Source organism: Aspergillus niger (assembly GCF_000002855.4).
Source record: "Aspergillus niger supercontig An11".
Taxonomy (NCBI): Eukaryota; Fungi; Ascomycota; class Eurotiomycetes; order Eurotiales; family Aspergillaceae; genus Aspergillus; species Aspergillus niger.
Window position 1 is genome coordinate 272,412 of NT_166526.1, and position 16,719 is coordinate 289,130.

The 16,719-nt window shown below is 53.5% G+C and overlaps 8 protein-coding genes across 8 annotated transcripts, besides 1 other annotated feature; 7 read left to right on the plus strand and 1 right to left on the minus strand.

Annotated features, from left to right (window-relative positions):
• Positions 1 to 80: 80 nt before the first annotated feature.
• An11g01020 (uncharacterized protein) lies at positions 81 to 342 on the plus strand (the record flags this gene model as incomplete). The annotated part of the gene is made up of 2 exons (XM_059750038.1): positions 81 to 205; positions 297 to 342. 2 exons carry the CDS (start codon positions 81 to 83, stop codon positions 340 to 342), a joined length of 171 nt encoding a protein of 56 aa, XP_059606311.1.
• A 754-nt stretch (positions 343 to 1,096) lies between these two features.
• Positions 1,097 to 1,174: a repeat region (repetetive DNA).
• Positions 1,175 to 2,333: 1,159 nt separating this feature from the next.
• On the plus strand, positions 2,334 to 5,639 carry An11g01040 (uncharacterized protein; the record flags this gene model as incomplete). The annotated part of the gene is made up of 9 exons (XM_001394074.3): positions 2,334 to 2,389; positions 2,461 to 2,581; positions 2,604 to 2,738; positions 2,822 to 2,887; positions 3,205 to 3,393; positions 3,461 to 4,788; positions 4,844 to 5,058; positions 5,114 to 5,383; positions 5,440 to 5,639. 9 exons carry the CDS (start codon positions 2,334 to 2,336, stop codon positions 5,637 to 5,639), a joined length of 2,580 nt encoding a protein of 859 aa, XP_001394111.3.
• A 178-nt stretch (positions 5,640 to 5,817) lies between these two features.
• Positions 5,818 to 6,095, plus strand: An11g01050 (uncharacterized protein; the record flags this gene model as incomplete). Its single annotated transcript, XM_059750039.1, has 2 exons — positions 5,818 to 5,872; positions 5,923 to 6,095. The coding sequence occupies 2 exons, from the start codon at positions 5,818 to 5,820 to the stop codon at positions 6,093 to 6,095; spliced, it is 228 nt and encodes a 75-aa protein (XP_059606312.1).
• Positions 6,096 to 6,389: 294 nt separating this feature from the next.
• An11g01060 (uncharacterized protein) lies at positions 6,390 to 8,721 on the plus strand (the record flags this gene model as incomplete). The annotated part of the gene is made up of 2 exons (XM_059750040.1): positions 6,390 to 7,791; positions 7,835 to 8,721. 2 exons carry the CDS (start codon positions 6,390 to 6,392, stop codon positions 8,719 to 8,721), a joined length of 2,289 nt encoding a protein of 762 aa, XP_059606313.1.
• Positions 8,722 to 8,916: 195 nt separating this feature from the next.
• On the plus strand, positions 8,917 to 10,498 carry An11g01070 (uncharacterized protein; the record flags this gene model as incomplete). Its single annotated transcript, XM_001394077.3, has 2 exons — positions 8,917 to 10,266; positions 10,400 to 10,498. 2 exons carry the CDS (start codon positions 8,917 to 8,919, stop codon positions 10,496 to 10,498), a joined length of 1,449 nt encoding a protein of 482 aa, XP_001394114.3.
• Positions 10,499 to 10,798: 300 nt separating this feature from the next.
• Positions 10,799 to 12,916, plus strand: An11g01080 (uncharacterized protein; the record flags this gene model as incomplete). Its single annotated transcript, XM_001394078.3, has 1 exon — positions 10,799 to 12,916. The coding sequence occupies one exon, from the start codon at positions 10,799 to 10,801 to the stop codon at positions 12,914 to 12,916; it is 2,118 nt and encodes a 705-aa protein (XP_001394115.1).
• Positions 12,917 to 14,079: 1,163 nt separating this feature from the next.
• An11g01090 (hypothetical protein) lies at positions 14,080 to 14,596 on the minus strand (the record flags this gene model as incomplete). Its single annotated transcript, XM_059750041.1, has 2 exons — positions 14,080 to 14,409; positions 14,483 to 14,596. The coding sequence occupies 2 exons, from the start codon at positions 14,594 to 14,596 to the stop codon at positions 14,080 to 14,082; spliced, it is 444 nt and encodes a 147-aa protein (XP_059606314.1).
• A 171-nt stretch (positions 14,597 to 14,767) lies between these two features.
• An11g01100 (uncharacterized protein) lies at positions 14,768 to 16,709 on the plus strand (the record flags this gene model as incomplete). The annotated part of the gene is made up of 7 exons (XM_059750042.1): positions 14,768 to 14,831; positions 14,976 to 15,115; positions 15,152 to 15,285; positions 15,342 to 15,465; positions 15,516 to 15,592; positions 15,645 to 16,009; positions 16,067 to 16,709. Coding segments are annotated over 7 exons (1,547 nt in total), but the record flags the coding sequence as incomplete, so codon positions are not given.
• Between the last annotated feature and the right edge of the window lie 10 nt (positions 16,710 to 16,719).

Consider the following 16,719-nt stretch of genomic DNA (forward strand, 5'->3'; position numbering starts at 1 on the left):
CCAGCAATGATGAAGATGAATGGGAGAGGCTGACTTGAAACTGTAAATCAGAATAGAGAAATCAAAAACAAGCTGGGAAAATGCCTGCCGTCTTGTCTCCTCCCCTTGTGCCTTTCCCGGGGGATGCGCCTCATTCTCCTCCGTACTCCTCCTTCTTTTTGGTCTCCATCCGCGTTGGGTTTGAATACGCCCTCCGCCATCTTCGGTAGAGAGACACACACAGAAAGAGAGACAATCAAGTCCAGAAGGTTTAAACAGGAAGAAAAATTCTGCACTCGTTCAGATTCCGGTTTCAGGGTCTGGAATGCCTGGGTCTTTGACCAAGGCAGCGCCCGCTCTTAGCTCTTTTTTTTATTTTTATTTTTTATTTTATTTTTCATCTTTTTTCCCCCACTAGGCGCGCCCATTGTTGGTGTACTTTTGTTTCTCTTTTTCTGATTTTCTTTTTGGTGCTGACCTCATACCATCTGCCGGCGTTTGATTATGGAGATGGCAGATGTTTTGGGAAGCGGGAAGGAACCTGCGAGAATCTCAGTCCGCAGCAGACCGCTAAACTACTATTTTGTACATACGACTAGTCCAAGAGACTATACCCGGACGACTTCCGGCTGGAAACAAATTCCCCTTGCAGTGTGTGGCGTCTGGCAAATAGAGATAGGAAAAAAAGAGAGTACATAGTCATGTCATCGGTCGGAAGATTGGAATAATTACTTTGTCTGTATCTTCTGTAGTAGTCTTAGTGGATAAACGTCTTAGTTACCTATCTATGGATACCGTAGCCGTAGTCGGCAAAGAATCGTGCAGAACTTCCATAATAGAAGAACTTATGAAATAAGCAATCTCTTCCAATCGCACTAGTCCAGTGATCATGCAACCCAGTCGGCGCCTTTTTTTAATCTATCCCACACTCGCCTACCACTCCCCTGCCTTGGGTTCAGGTTCAGTGGCTGCTGCACCGTATCGGGATCAGCGACCGGGAAGATCCGCTGATAGAAAAGTAGAAGAAAATAAAAAGACAGAAAAGTACCTACTTACAAAGTAGTTTGCCTGGCAAGAATACAGAGGTGGATGCATGCATACATGCATGCATGCATGGCACACACACACACACACACACACACACACACACACACACACACACACACACACACACACACACACACACACACACAGGGCGTGGAATTATGTCCGGAGGTCGACCTCCAATCCTGGATCGGTCGCCATAGCAGGTTTCATCAGGCTTATCGTCCCCTAGCCTGGATCTTGTTCCAAGGGATTGATAGAACTTGCAATCCCCGGCCAAATCCCGCTGACATTATAGTATGGTACGGTGTAACTAGTAACTTAGTTATGCTATTATTGTCCAACCCTGGCGACGAATGCTTTGTGGATTGTAATCCGGAGGTGACACATGACCGACCCGGTTCTCCCTCCATCTGGATCTTCGATCGGGCTTCATGAGCTCAACAACGCACACTAACCAACATTAATAGTTGGATGTCATCATGTGTACATTGCATTGTAGGCAGTTGCCAAATTGTCAAAGTACCCTGATGTCATTCTATTCTTATAAACCTTCGGTATCTGTCAGAAATCTCCCATTGCGCCCGGTGGCAACAACAGCAGTAAGAAACCGAAACCTCCGAAGGTATTATTTCTATACAGTACGTACACAGTACATGACTCTACCGGATGGCTACTGCCTGGAATCCAGACTCCACAAAATGTTCACTTAGACCATTCGAAAAGTCGTCCGGAACCGTCAATTTCCAGGAAATGGGAGCACGTTAGCACCGACTGCTCCAGTTGAAGGGAGGGTGAACAGTGTCAGTGTCAGTGTCGCATGGACGAACCTCGGACCGAGAGACATCCGTCTAAAGAAAGGCCTTCGGTTTTCCGGTTTGCCCAGTCTTGACTACTCGACATTGCACACGAGAGTAGTTTAAGGTAGTACAGTGCCACGACCAGACAGACATTGAGTTTGTCGTGTCTTGCATGAGACAAGCGCTTTATATATGCCTAATTATTGCCGATTCTCAACTGTAGCCGATGGTGGCGCAGAAATCAGCCAGGACCACCAGGTGCACATCCACAATGATGAACAAATCTGACAATGGCGTTCATGCAAGCTCCATGGCCATCACACCGGATCATTCCCTATCCTAGAGTAGAATAGAGATAAAGTATGAGCGGCCATCTGTCCCATCTCATAGGACCCAAGATTCGGGTGGCACTGGATAACCGCAATAGTTGGTGGAGAGGGAGTGGAGCCGGGGTGGCCGAATTCTTTGTGATTGTGCGATTGCCATCCTGGACGCCTGGAACCAGCCATGATGGGCTTCGAGGCACCAAACAGACTTTTTCCCCTTTCTTTTTTGGCGGCGCGAGGGTACGTCAGTGCCTAGTGGGAAAGCCTGTCCTCTCACCATCCCCTCGCTCGCCCCAGAAGAACTCCAGCAGGGGAGTTTATCCCAACTTCATCCTCATCTTCTTTAGCCTCTTAGCTTCAAGGCGTCCTAAATACCCAGGAGAGCCATCTAAACCGCTTTATCTCCAGAATTACCATTTCAGGCAAGCTAAGGTGCCTGTTAGTGTCGGCCCAGGCCGATGACAAGCTTGGTGGTCGTTGGTTGATTGCACCGGCGCACTCCACCGTCTTCGCGGCCGATGCTCTCCGGACCAGCCAGAGCCCCTATCTGCTGATTATCCAACGCATCATCCGAGCCGGTCTCGCCGGGGTGCTGTTCCATCCCAGCTTCTAGACGCTTAGCTTGTCTCTCCCACCAGCGCAGCTTGATTAATTCGGGCTTCTTCTATTGAGGAGAAGGAGGGGATGATGGGGCTGCAGGACACGATGACCGATGAGAAGAAGTCATCGACGATCCAGGTGGGCTAGACCCATATTTCCTTGTCGTTCTACATACCATACATTGTCTACTATCTACATCTTCACTCTTGATCCTTGATCGCAACTGGTTTCATTTCAAATTGGCCCGACTGCTTGTCATCTTTCCCCGGAATCCCCTCACGTGGGCGCCTCCCCCCCAATCTATATCGTCCAATTCACCATCCCCCCACCTGCATCGTGCATTTACTTTTACGTGAGACATCAACAGATCTGACACATCCACCATCTACCGTTATTGGTTCTCATCTCTCTCTCGGAAATTGAAATGCTGACGATCGTCTTCGTGCCTTGTCTAGGAGCCGTCGTTGAATGGGATTAGCGATGCCTCCAGCATCCTTAGCGACTCTCGCGCTCAGGACATTCTCCCCTATGAAGCTGACGATTCTCCTTTTCCCGAAGTGCGCGCGGTCGTCAAGCCGGTTGACGACCGGCAGCTGCCGGTTAATACCGTTCGCATGTGGGTGATTGGTATGGTCTTTACAATTGTATGTTGTCTCCCTCCGACCGCGATGCTGCAAACCATCGAAAGAGGAAATCGCTTATTGTTCCTAGGTCGGAAGTGGCTTGAACCAATTCTTTAGTCTGAGACAACCCAGTGTGACTATCAGTGCTCTCGTCGCTCAGCTCCTAGCATTTCCGGTCGGATGTGCGTGGGCGCAATGGGTGCCCTTGGGCTGGTTCAACCCGGACCACCATTTCAACATCAAAGAGCACGCTCTGATCACAATTATGTCCAATGTCTCTTTTGGGTCGGCAGCTGCCACTCAAGTGATCGAAGCTATGGTTAAGTTTTACGATATGCCTTCCCATGGAGGCTTTGAGATTTTGTTGATGATCACTACGCAACTATTTGGGTTTGGTCTGGCGGGGATGGCCGCACGCTGGCTCGTGGGTCCGGCCACTATGATCTGGCCGCAAGTGCTGTCGAACGCTGCTTTGCTTTCGACCCTGCACTCGCGCCAAAATCTGATGGCAGATGGCTGGGTGATCAGCAGGCTTCGGTTCTTTATGATTGTATTTGTCGCTGGGGCAATCTGGTATTTCGCTCCGGGCTACCTTTTCACAGCCCTAAGTACATTCAGTTTCATCTGCTGGATCGTGCCGGACAATGTGGTGGTCAACCAGCTCTTTGGCCAAAAGACAGGGCTGGGCATGTCCTTGTTGACCTTCGACTGGGCCCAAGTTGTCTACGCCAACCAAAGCCCCCTGTTAGTGCCATTTTGGGCAGGCCTCAACGTCATCGGTTCGTTTGTGCTCTTTTACTGGATCATCTGCCCGATCATCTATTATACCAACACATGGTATTCGGCCTACCTTCCTTTACTAAACCCAGATACGTTCGACAATACGGGCAAGCCGTATAATACCAGTCGCGTAATGAACGCAGACGGTACATTCAATGTGGAGGCGTACCGCAACTATTCGCCCATGTTTCTCCCGGCTGGGTATGCCATGACGTATGGCGTGGCCTTTGCGAATTTGACGGGCATCTTCGTCCATGTCGCATTGTACCACGGGAAAGATCTGGTTGAGCAATGGAAGGGTAGGAATGCGAAAGATGTTCACGCCCGGATCATGGACAGCTATGAGAGTGTGCCGTGGTGGTGGTTTGGCGGCATTACAGTCGTAATGTTTGCGCTGAGCATAGTGGCCAACGAGGTCTGGCATACGGATCTCCCGGTGTGGGCGGTCTTTCTGGCATATTTGCTGCCCATCATCTACATCATCCCCGTTGGTATCATCAAAGCTATCACCAATATTTCCAGCAACCAACTCAATTTGATTACCGAATTTATTGGTGGCTATGCTTTCCTTGGGCGGCCAGTTGCAAACATGGCGTTCAAGTTCTATGGCTATGCGGGTGTGTCGCAGGGTCTCGAGTAAGTGTCCGCCTGGTCTGCATCCGGTGGTGGGTAGGAGCTGATCGATGTCTAGGTTTGTGGCCGACATGAAACTGGCGCACTATCTCCACATCGCGCCGCGAACGCTCTTTGTCGCGCAGGGCATGGCCACATTGGTCGGTGCCGTTGTGCAGTGCGGTGTGACTGTTTTTATGATCACTCGGATTCGCGGGGTGTGCACCCCTGAAGCCGAGGGAGGCTTTACCTGCCCCCATGGCCAGGTAACTTACTCGTCATCATTAATCTGGGGTAAGTGTCGGCCCGCCTACTAAAGTTCGTGGCTTTCCGTTAAACTTTTGTCTAGGTGTTCTCGGTCCCAATCGAAACTTCAGTCCTGGCCAGATGTACGGGAATCTCCTTTGGTTCTTCCTCGTAGGACCCGTCGTCGTGTTGGTTACATGGCTACTGGGCCGACGATGGAAGAGGGTCAATTATCTTTCTTGGCCCGTTGCATTCGGTGCCATGAGCCTCGTCCCTCCTGCGACGGGAATTAACTTTTCGTCCTGGTGGTTGGTTAATGTGATTTTCAATGGGGTCATCAAACGGCGGAAGCCCGCCTGGTGGTCGAAATATAGTAGGTTGTCCTTGATCAGTCTTGCGCGCGGCCAGTTGCTAATGGAGACGCTGTAGACTATGTGCTTTCTGCCGCACTCGACTCCGGGGTCGCCGTGTCGACCGTCATCATCTTCTTCTGCATTATATTACCAGCCGGACCATTGAAGTGGTGGGGCAACACAGTGTATCGGAATACAGCTGATGCACACGGTGTGCCATATAACCGACTTCCAGAGTCGGGGTATTTTGGACCTGCAAAAGGGACCTGGCAATAACGCATAGGGGCTTGGGGTGTTTTGGTTGATTTCAATAATGAGATAATTTCGGTCGGTATATAGTATGTCATATATGAATCTATAATTAATGTATAGTCTTTTTTTTCATCGCTTTCGTGATAGTAAAAAATCGTGTGCGAGTTTCTCAGCGTAGGAACTGTAGATAGATAAGGGGAGGATGGGTGAACTAGCGTTTAGCCCCGAGCCTTGGGTTGCCTCTCCTTGTCCTTCGTGTAAAGAACCATAACCAGGGAAACCTTGAGTGGAGGGAGTTAAGGTTCAGGGATCGGGGGGTTCAGGCGGCGGTGTAGATACTATCCTACCAAGCAAACTGTGACTGCAACTGCCCGCATTTGCAGGTGGACTGTTGTGCACCCATCGGAGTTTGGAGGGAGGAAGAGAGTGTCTCACTGGCAGAATTTGATCGACCATCTGAGGCTGAGGGGATCAGACTAATAAACCTTTTTTCCCTTTCCCACCCATCATCACTCATCACCTCCCCCCAGGGAGAGAAAGCGAGAGAACCGACAGACACTAAGACCTCCCTTGGGTGGACACGCCCCTCTCGCCCCGGCCGCTCCTAAAGACGAGCTACGGCTGCAACTCCATGGAAGTTCGCCCAGTTCTTCCCATCAAATTAATCCATCCATCCTCCTCCGACCACTTCCCCCACTCAATAATTCCTCCCCCCGGTATGGCCTGCGGTTCGAGCCGCCTTCCCTGGCCTCTTTCTCCGTCCCTTCCACCACCATGACCAACCGTGACCCCGAATTTCGGCATCAGCTGGGCAAATTCCGACTCGATCCCCTACCGATTCCTTCCCATCCTGCATCTCTGCCTCCTCCGCCGCGTCCTGCTCACCCCAGTTCCGTCCCTTCTCCGCAGTCGCTGCCGCCGCCCTCCGTGCCGCTTCAGCAGCAACAGCCACTCCCAACAGCACCACCGTCGCTCCAACAGTCTCAGCAGCAGCCTCAACCAACCCCTGCCTCATCGCGATCCTCCCCATCACATACCCCTCACCCTCGCAGTAAACGAGTATCCACAGCGTGCGATTTCTGTCGGAAACGGAAAAAGAAATGTGACTTTCGATACCCCAACTGCTCCGCGTGTACTCGCGCCGGTGTCCGCTGTACCATCCCTCCGCCGGGTCCCCAGGTCGCCGCGGCGTCTGTTCCTCGAGATCAGTTAGAAAATCTACAAAACCGGGTGAAATGGCTGGAGGATCTTTTGCGCCGCAAGACAGGCATCTCTGTTGGCGACCGGCCCACGGGGACTGCGCTGGATGGCGAGGGCGATCCGGACTGGTGGTACCAGGTCCCAGCCTTGCTGATGACTCGCGGGAGTTCAACACATTCAACCCCCACGACGACTGCAACCGCGCTGTCCAGCAGCCCTGCTCCTAGTTCCACCGCGGTAGGTACCGAGCTGCCTAACGTAGGCGAATTGTTTCGCGACCAGTTGGAGCATCGACGACCCTCCATCGCGCGTCCGGTAGCATCCGCTCCGCGCGTGATCCGGCTCGCCTCGCTGCCAGAGGCGAAATCAGTGGCATTGCGATACTTTGATAGTTTGGGGTACCAATATCCTTTTCTCCATCGCGAGGAGTTCATGGCCCATCTCGATCGCATCTATGCGGGGGAGGTCCCCGCACCAGAGGTTCATCACTCGTATCACATCACCATCGCAACGGCCTTGTTGATCGGATCTGCCGACGAGTCACAGGCTGCCGAGTTCTATCATGTTAGCAATGAGACAATGACCTTGGCTTTGCAGAATGAAGATCTGGCTGCTGTTCGAGCCCTTCTGAGCGTCGCTGTGTATACAATGTTTGCGACCACGGGCCCCAGCGTATGGCACATCCTCGGGACTACTTTGCGTCTCGCCACCAGTCTCGGGCTGCATAAAGCCCGTCCAACGGGGAACGTGATAGAAGAGGAGATGGCCAAGCGGGCGTTCTGGAGTCTCTACAACCTCGATCGACTGATCGCAAGCACCCTTGGAAGGCCACTTGGAATTGCAGACGAGGATATCTCAATAGGCTTGCCGCGGGAATTCAACGACAACTGGACAGAGACACCCGGAGCTAGTGCTATGACCATTCCATTGCAGGTGGTGCGCCTGCGCCGGATATTCTCGCGCATCTACCGCTACTGTAAGTCTCTTCGAGTTTGCCCCCGGTGCTCACTGAGGTCTAGTCCCACTGACTGTGACAGTATTCAACAACCAACCGCCACCTCCTCCAACAGAGGTTGCCATCACGCTCAGTCATTTCCGCCAGGAACTAGACGACTGGCGACAGGAAGCACCGGTGTATGCGCCCGCGCTTCTGTACTCGACTAGCTACTACGACTATCTATACGCAACGACACTGCTCCTTATGTACCGGCCTAGTCCGCGTAATCCGACACCTGATGCAACGAGCATCGTGAGCTGTGGCAATGCCAGCATTCAGGTCATTCGGTCCTACTGGGACAGCTATTCGCAGGGCAAGCTCAAGTGGATCTGGTTGACCCTCAGCCAGGTTTACTTTGCCGGCATCACAATCCTGTGGTGTCTTAACCATAATCTTCAGTCTGTCCGTGAAGGCCGTGGTGCTGCGTGGAAGCCTGAGGATCAGAGCATGCGACGGGCCATCCAGGCAGTAGTTGTTCTGCTGGAGGAATTTGGCAAGAGACGTCCGGGAGTGGACCGACTGGCGGAGACGTTTCGGAACCAGAGCACGATGATCTTCAGCCATCTGGCATACCAGCAGGAGCAGGAGCAGCAGCAGCAGCAGCTTCAACAACAACAACAGCCACAACCACTCCCGCCTCCACCGCAGCCACAGCCACAGCCACCAATACCACACCATCAAACGCTCTTGGAACAGCAGCCGCAGCAACAACCACAACAGCAGCAGCAGCAGCAACAGCAACAACACATTTTGGTAGCACCGCCGGTGCCCCTAGCGCCGGTGCTGGATGACGTTCTCCTGGTCAATGGATCGGGGAACGTGCCCATGATTGATCCACAACTGGCGGAGCAATTATTCTATTCCTATGACTGGTTTCAGGAGGAGATGGCGACATACTATACCCTTTAATTGGATTATATTAGAACAAGTTTGGAATAATCCTCTGTCTTTTGAGCTTACGGCTGTTGTGTAGTAATTCTGGAAGAGGCGCCTTGCTACCCCGCTGTAGATAAAACCCCCAACAACGCTTATCTTCTGTCAACCCCTCCACAACATCATTATCGTTCATCAATCCTCCCAACTATCACTGCAACTACTCCCATCATGGCTTCTGAACCATCCAAAGCTCAAGCCTTCCATGGCACTTTCATTCACACCCTGAGCTCCAAGCACCTTGAGATCCTCACCGAGACTTTCATCCTCCTCTCACCCACTGGAACCATCCAAGCCATCCGCCCATCAACTCCTGCGGCTTCTATCCCAAATCTCCTTGCGGAATACCATTACTCTGCATCCACCTGCACGGTGACCATTCTACAACCTACTGAGTTCTTCATCCCCGGCTTCATCGACACGCACACTCATGCGCCCCAATGGGCCCAGCGCGGCACGGGGCGGGGAATCGACCTACTTACCTGGCTGGAGACCATCACCTTCCGCCACGAAGCCAGACTCGCCGATCTGGAGTACGCCAAGTCGCTATATACTTCCTGTGTCCGCGGCGGGCTCAAACAAGGAATGACTACCGCCTGCTACTACGGTTCCCGTCATGCACCGGCATCGGTCATCCTCGCCGAAACCTGCCTCAGCCTAGGCCAGCGCGCGCTGATCGGAAAGTGCAATATGACTCGTCATGCCCCGGATTGGTATCGGGACGCATCGGTGGAAGAGTCCCTCCGTGAAACGGAAGACTTCATTGCTCGAGTTCGGGAACTTGATCCAACACACAGACTTGTGACCCCGGTGATTACACCGCGGTTTGCGATATGCTGTGAGGAAGAACTACTGGTTGGGCTTGGGACGGTCGCAGCCCGGAATCGCGACTTGCCCATCCAAACCCATTTCAATGAGTCGCAGGGAGAGGTGAATTTCACCAGGCAACTGTTCCCTGATGATAAGAGTGAAACGGAACTCTATGAGCGGCTTGGACTCCTAAATGACCGGAGCATTCTTGCTCACTCGATCTACCTTTCGGATGCGGAGATCGAACGTATGGCGGAGCTGCAGTGTGGGATCGCTCACTGCCCTATTCCCAATGTCACGATGGATGAGTTCATGGTTGCGCCCGTGCGGGAGTATCTCCGTCGGGATATCAAAGTCGGACTAGGTACCGACTGTGGAGGAGGCTATTCAAGCTCCATGCTCGAGGTGATGAAGGCTGCCTTTGTGGTGTCGACGGCACGGTGCACGATGACGCAAGGACAGGATCAGCCTTTGAGTCTTACGGAGGGGTTTTATATGGCTACTTTGGGCGGAGCGCGGGTATGCCAACTGCAGGAAAAAGTCGGGAATTTCATGGTGGGCAAGGAGTTCGATGCGCTGCTTATTCGGACACAGGAGGAGGGCGTAATGGCGCCAGTGGAGGAGGAAGACGGAGTGCCGACGGTGTTTGAAAAGTTCTTGATGACGGGGGATGACCGCAATATTGGACGAGTGTTTGTGAAGGGACGGGAGGTGCATACTGCCCGTTGAAATGATTGCCATGTATTTGACTGCTATATTTATCGATATCTGGAAAGGCATTGCGCGTACAATCTCATTGTGAATGGTTCGTTCCTTATAAAAAAGTAGAGAGATTCGGGTGGAGACGGGGATGATCCACACCTCAGGCACCGGTAAGGCTGAGCCCGTTTCCGGTTTTGTTTCACAGCCTCGTCCACTGCTTTTCCCTCTCCACTTGGACTGAGTGTCTGCTCTGCCTCCCTCCTCTGCTTTTCCCCCTCCGTGGCAGGGGTCTTTTTTAAAAGTCTCAGCCCCCAGTCCTCCTCCCTCAGGATCCTGCCTTTCTTTCGTTTACCCACCTTTGTCCTTGAGGGAGTCCTCTTATCTTTATTCCCTTTCTCTATGAACTCCTAATTATCCCTAATTCTAGTCCCTCACGATCGCCGTTACTCGAAACACCTCGATAACGGGTTTCCTATCAACGGCCATACATTCGCTTTACCCTTCATTTTCTCACCCACGAAATCCTAGAACTAATCACACCATGGCCGAAGAACCTCAGGTCATGTCAATCCAGCAACGGATTGCGGCACTTAAACAAGCGCAAGTTGGTCAAAGCTCAGGAACCGATACCAGCGAGCCTGCCCATGTCCAGCCCACTCTTATGCCCATCCGTCCGGCTGCTCCCCCGCGACCCAAGACCTTCACCACCAACAACACCAACGACAGTTATAACACCCATGCTGCTGGCAGCAATGGCTCCGTCTACAATCGTTCGTCCGCTTCAAACGACGCGGTCCCTCCTAGACCTGTCCCTCGTCCCGCTACTGCACCAGCACCGCCCCCGGTAAAACACAAAACGCCCCCTCCTTTGCCTGCTCGCAAGCCCTCCGATCAACAGCGCCCAGCACTACCACCGCGCAGACCGACTCAACCCTCTCATAAAGGCTCCTTAGAGTCCATGGCCTCAGATATATCTAGATCGACCACTACAAGTACCGGAAGGACATCGGCTAGCTCCATTAATACAGGCCCTGGCCGCTCCCTGCCACCCGCTTGGGGCGAGGCTGAGCTGCCTCCATTGCCCCCAAAGCGCCAGCCACAACCACCACCGCGACCGACGCCCACGACTATGAGGAGTAGCAGTAGCAGCAGCAGGCTATCTCCACCTCGTCCGTCTTTGCCCTTGCGGCGGAAATCCAGCCAGAGCAACTACTCCATGGAAAGCAATGATTCGCAGGCTTCCCGGCTGCCTCCCCCACTACCGTCTAGAAGCACCAGCGACAGGTCGTCGACAATCAACGAAGAGGAAGAGAAGAACCCACCACTACCAGCTCGGAGGCTACCCCCACCCCCGCTGTCTAATGATACGCTGGGTAAGCTCAAACAATCCGGCTTTGCGGCGATCAACAAATCCTTTGGCAGTGCCAATGGAGTTGCCAATGAGCCCAGCTCCAATGGTGTGCCCCCACCTGTCCCGCTGGCATCGCGTCCGGATCTCTCCAAAATCCAAGCTACGAAGCCTCGTCTGTATGCGTCCAATGCGCCCATGATTCCCACACCGGTTGCGTGCTTGAAATGCCGCGACTTCTCTGCCGCCGATGCCCATGCAGCTCGATATCCACGCACATCTCTCCCAACACACGACTTGTCCTGGCTGGCAAATGAGCTCACGGGGCCGTTCCCGTCGCTCACGGACAAAGCTCGGGTCATTTTTACATGGCTCCACCACAATGTCGCGTATGACACAGAGGCTTTTTATAATAATCGGGTAAAGAAGCAAACTCCGGCCAATACACTCGCGACGGGTATGGGTGTGTGTGAAGGGTATGCTGGGTTATTCACTGCGCTTGCTACACATGCAGGTCTGGAGGCGAAGACGGTCCATGGCCACGGTAAAGGCTATGGTTATGTGGCACCTGCTCCCGGCTCTCCATTACCTCCTGTTCAAGGTGGCCATGCTTGGAATGTGGTTAGGATTGATAACGGGCAGTGGAAGCTGATTGACCCCTGCTGGGGCGCTGGGTGCGTCCATGGCCCGGGGAAACCTTACCAGGCGCAGTTCGACCCGACCATGTTCACGGACACCAATGACGAGCTGGGGCTGAAGCACTTTCCGCAAGACCGAACACAGTTCTACCGGGATGATGGGCGTCCCGAGATCAGCTGGGAGGAGTACCTTTTGGGCAATCCCTCTTCGCCGCTGTGCGTTGAGCAGCCATTGGTGTTTGGGGAGGCGAAGAAGAACCACATTGGAGTGCGATCCTTCCGCCCGGCTGCCAAGCAGATCTCGGTGCATCAGGGAGGGCCGGTGCGTTTCCAGTTCAGTCTGATCTGCGAGCACTGGACGCTGGAGCATCACACGCGGGCTAAGCCTGGACTGTTTCTGCTGATTGTGAACGGAGTGGATGGGCAGAAGGAGGAACGCCTTGTAATCACCCACGTGCCGGGATCCAACCCGAACGGCGGGGGAGACGTGTGGTACGTGGACGTGCCGGATTCCAGGATGCTGGGGGCGCCGGGCCAGCAAGCGCTGATAGTGGTGCTGAGCCGGTTCGGGGATCGAAAGGACGTCCGGGGGTTGACAGCGGAGGAATACCGGGCGCGAGCCGGTAAGGTGCCGATGGAGTATGTCTTCATTGCACAGTGGGATCTCGTGTAAGGCGCGGCAAAGGGGGTCGGCATGGGCAGCCGGGTAATTAGGGTTGGCTGCCCTGCATGGTTTGAGTATTTAGTGGACTAGTGTTTCTCCTTTTGTGTCTCTGTGGCTTTTTTGGCTTTTTCTTCCCCTCTTCTCCCGGCTTGGAGAGGCTTGTCTCACCCCCGACAGCGGACATCATGGTTTGTTCCGAGATTTCCCGTAATGATAATGACCTTGGTCGTATATATACACACATACCGCCCATGAAGATGCAACTTGGGCCCAACCAGTCTTTTGGTGATTTAACTATGACTCCCGTCAGTTGGTACAGCGGGGACAACTGAGTAGTAGTTGAAATATGCGGGCGGAGAAAATCCACGAATCAGCCCAAGGGATCATGAGTGGATGAGAAAATTTCGAACGTTTAGTAACAAACGGTGCTGGAAACGAGCACGTTAGAAAGTCCTTGGCGAAGGCTAAAAGGAGGGTACTTCGTCGGCTAAATTCCCAGGCCCATCTCATGGCCTGGTTGACCAGGAGTATTATTAGTAGGTAGCTACTTCCTAGTATCATGTTGGGGGCACTGGGGACCCCGGGATTATTGCATGAGGGATTTAACTACGAGGCCATTCAGGAAGGAGATGGAAGAGAACATGATAGAATGTCTCGATCACATCATACTACCTGGCAGGGGATGAAATTTTCTGGCAGCCGGACTGGAGGTAATTTTAATGATTGGGGTTATTATACGGGGGCCCGGGGTGTTTCCATTATCCAAAGCAAAACGATGTTTTCCTGTTCCTGTCTGTTTCTGACTGGCGATTATTGGCTGGCTATCATAACCTCCCCACCCATACTAGCCAGTCTGGGGATAGTATATTACGGCCAAGACCCTGAAAGTCGAGATTTAAGCCTAATTAGGCTCTGGGCCGGGCGCGAGCCTGACTGCCTGAGAGTCATGTGCTCTGGGGAAGTCGGTCGGTGTCGGTGTCTCTCCGCAATCTCGAGTCCCCCCGTTCTCTTCTCCATTCCCCCCGAACTGGATCTCGTTTGCCTACCCTCACCGAACCGTTCTCCTCGATCGGTTCATATTAGATAATGTCTCTGCGCTGAGTCAGTTACACTGCTAGTTACTGCACAGTCCCCGCTGGCATTGCGTTGCTGGCCTGCAGGAATTTCCTAATCTACTCCGGACTGTATCCCGCCTTGGCCGGGAAAGGGAACGACAATGCCGATCCACCCAATCCCCGGAATCCTCCACCTCCACCTTCTCTGCCTCCACGCTTACGCTGGATCGCGGCCTCCGACTCTCGGCTGACCCGTCTTCGGTCTTCAGCCTTCAGGGTTGCCTGCCTTGCTGTCCGATGGCTTTTCCTGAACGTGCTGGCCGGCTTGGACCGCCTCCCACGCTTGCAGCCACCTACCCGACTACGGTCACATTCGGTCATCCCAATGGAGACATACCGCGGAAGTCGAGATATCATTTGTTGTGCATCAATCAGGTCGGGTGGATTCTGGATCATTCTCTCGCCCCCCTCCCCATCTGCCTCCTAATGGCTCGTTTCATGACCCCTCGACCCTCCAGACCATGTGCTCGCCCCGGTTTTTTTTTCCCATGCGACAGATGGGCTCACGGCCAGCCGACTGACCCATGGGCAACGCCCCCCATGTCAGCTCCTGGTGGACCGCCTTTTGCTGCATGCATCCAATCGCTAGTTCAGCTGAACCTTGACCTAACCGGATATGCCTGTCTCTCCGCTAGTCAGAGGCCGGTCTAATCTCGCCTGGCATGGGTCTTCTTTGCTTGCCGTGCGACTCGGGTCGGAATTGTCCCTCTACCACCCTTTAGGTTTGACAATTCAACCGGCCATCATGGCAGTTCTCTGCGTCGACCCCGCGGCCTCTGCTCCTGTCTCACTGTGGTCCATTTCATCTGGTGCCACCCGTTCCCGGGTTTCGCTTTCCTTAAATCCCCCGTCTTTTCCCCGGCTTCTCCTGCGTCCTTCTCTTGCTCTCTCCGGTGGTTCCCCGAGGTTTCTTTTTTCTTTCCCCCAGAATCTCCTGCCGTGAGCGGAACCAGCTGGCATCATGGCTATCGGCAATCTTTACTTCATTGCGGCCATCGCCGTCGTCGGCGGTGGTCTGTTCGGTTTCGATATCTCGTCGATGTCGGCCATCATCGAGACCGATGCCTATCTCTGTTACTTCAACCAGGCTCCTGTCACTTACGATGATGATGGCAAGAGGGTCTGTCAGGGCCCCAGCGCGAGTGTGCAGGGTGGTATCACCGCCTCCATGGCTGGTGGTTCCTGGTTGGGCTCGTTGATCTCGGGTTTCATCTCGGACAGGCTTGGTCGTCGTACTGCCATTCAGATCGGTTCCATCATCTGGTATGTATCTGACACCGCTGCACCGTTATCTCTGCTAACAATGCATGGCTGTACAGGTGCATTGGATCCATCATTGTCTGTGCCTCCCAGAACATTCCCATGCTGATCGTCGGTCGTATCATCAACGGTCTGAGTGTGGGTATCTGCTCCGCTCAGGTGCCAGTGTATATTTCGGAGATTGTATGTCGGTCCCATAATGCCTGCTGCTGCATGCGGTGCTAATCATTTAGGCTCCTCCAACCAAGCGTGGTCGTGTCGTCGGTCTGCAACAATGGGCTATTACCTGGGGTATCCTGATCATGTTCTAGTAAGTCCTTATCCATCATCAGCTACCATGTCACATCTCACACGTGATGTAGCGTCTCCTATGGATGCAGCTTCATCAAGGGTACGGCGGCCTTCCGGATTCCCTGGGGTCTGCAGATGATCCCTGCCGTGCTATTGTTCCTGGGTATGATGCTCCTGCCTGAGTCACCCCGCTGGCTGGCACGCAAGGACCGATGGGAGGAGTGCCACGCTGTTTTGACCCTCGTCCACGGTCAGGGAGACCCGAGCTCTCCCTTTGTGCAGCGTGAATATGAAGAGATCAAGAGCATGTGCGAGTTTGAGCGCCAAAACGCGGATGTCTCCTACCTCGAGCTGTTCAAGCCCAACATGCTTAACCGTACCCATGTGGGTGTTTTCGTTCAGATCTGGTCTCAGTTGACTGGAATGAACGTCATGAGTAAGTTTCTTTCGAGCCTGTATAGGTAGTCAGCAATGCTAACCGGTTCACTTCTAGTGTACTACATCACCTACGTCTTTGCCATGGCCGGCTTGAAAGGTAACAACAACTTGATCTCCTCCAGTATCCAGTACGTGATCAACGTGTGCATGACTGTGCCGGCTCTGGTGTGGGGTGATCAGTGGGGCCGTCGCCCGACCTTCTTGATCGGTTCGCTCTTCATGATGATCTGGATGTACATTAATGCTGGTCTGATGGCCAGCTACGGTCATCCCGCGCCGCCCGGCGGTCTCAACAACGTGGAAGCCGAGTCCTGGGTCATCCACGGCGCGCCCAGCAAGGCTGTCATTGCCAGTACCTACCTCTTCGTAGCCTCATACGCCATCTCCTTCGGCCCCGCCAGCTGGGTGTACCCGCCGGAACTCTTCCCTCTGCGTGTGCGCGGCAAGGCTACCGCCCTCTGCACTTCAGCCAACTGGGCCTTCAACTTCGCCCTCAGCTATTTTGTCCCCCCGGCATTTGTCAACATCCAGTGGAAGGTCTACATCCTCTTCGGTGTCTTCTGTACTGCCATGTTCTTGCACATTTTCTTCTTCTTTCCCGAGACCACGGGTAAGACCCTGGAAGAGGTCGAGGCCATCTTCACTGATCCCAATGGTATTCCGTACATCGGTACTCCCGCCTGGAAGACAAAGAACGAGTACTCGCGC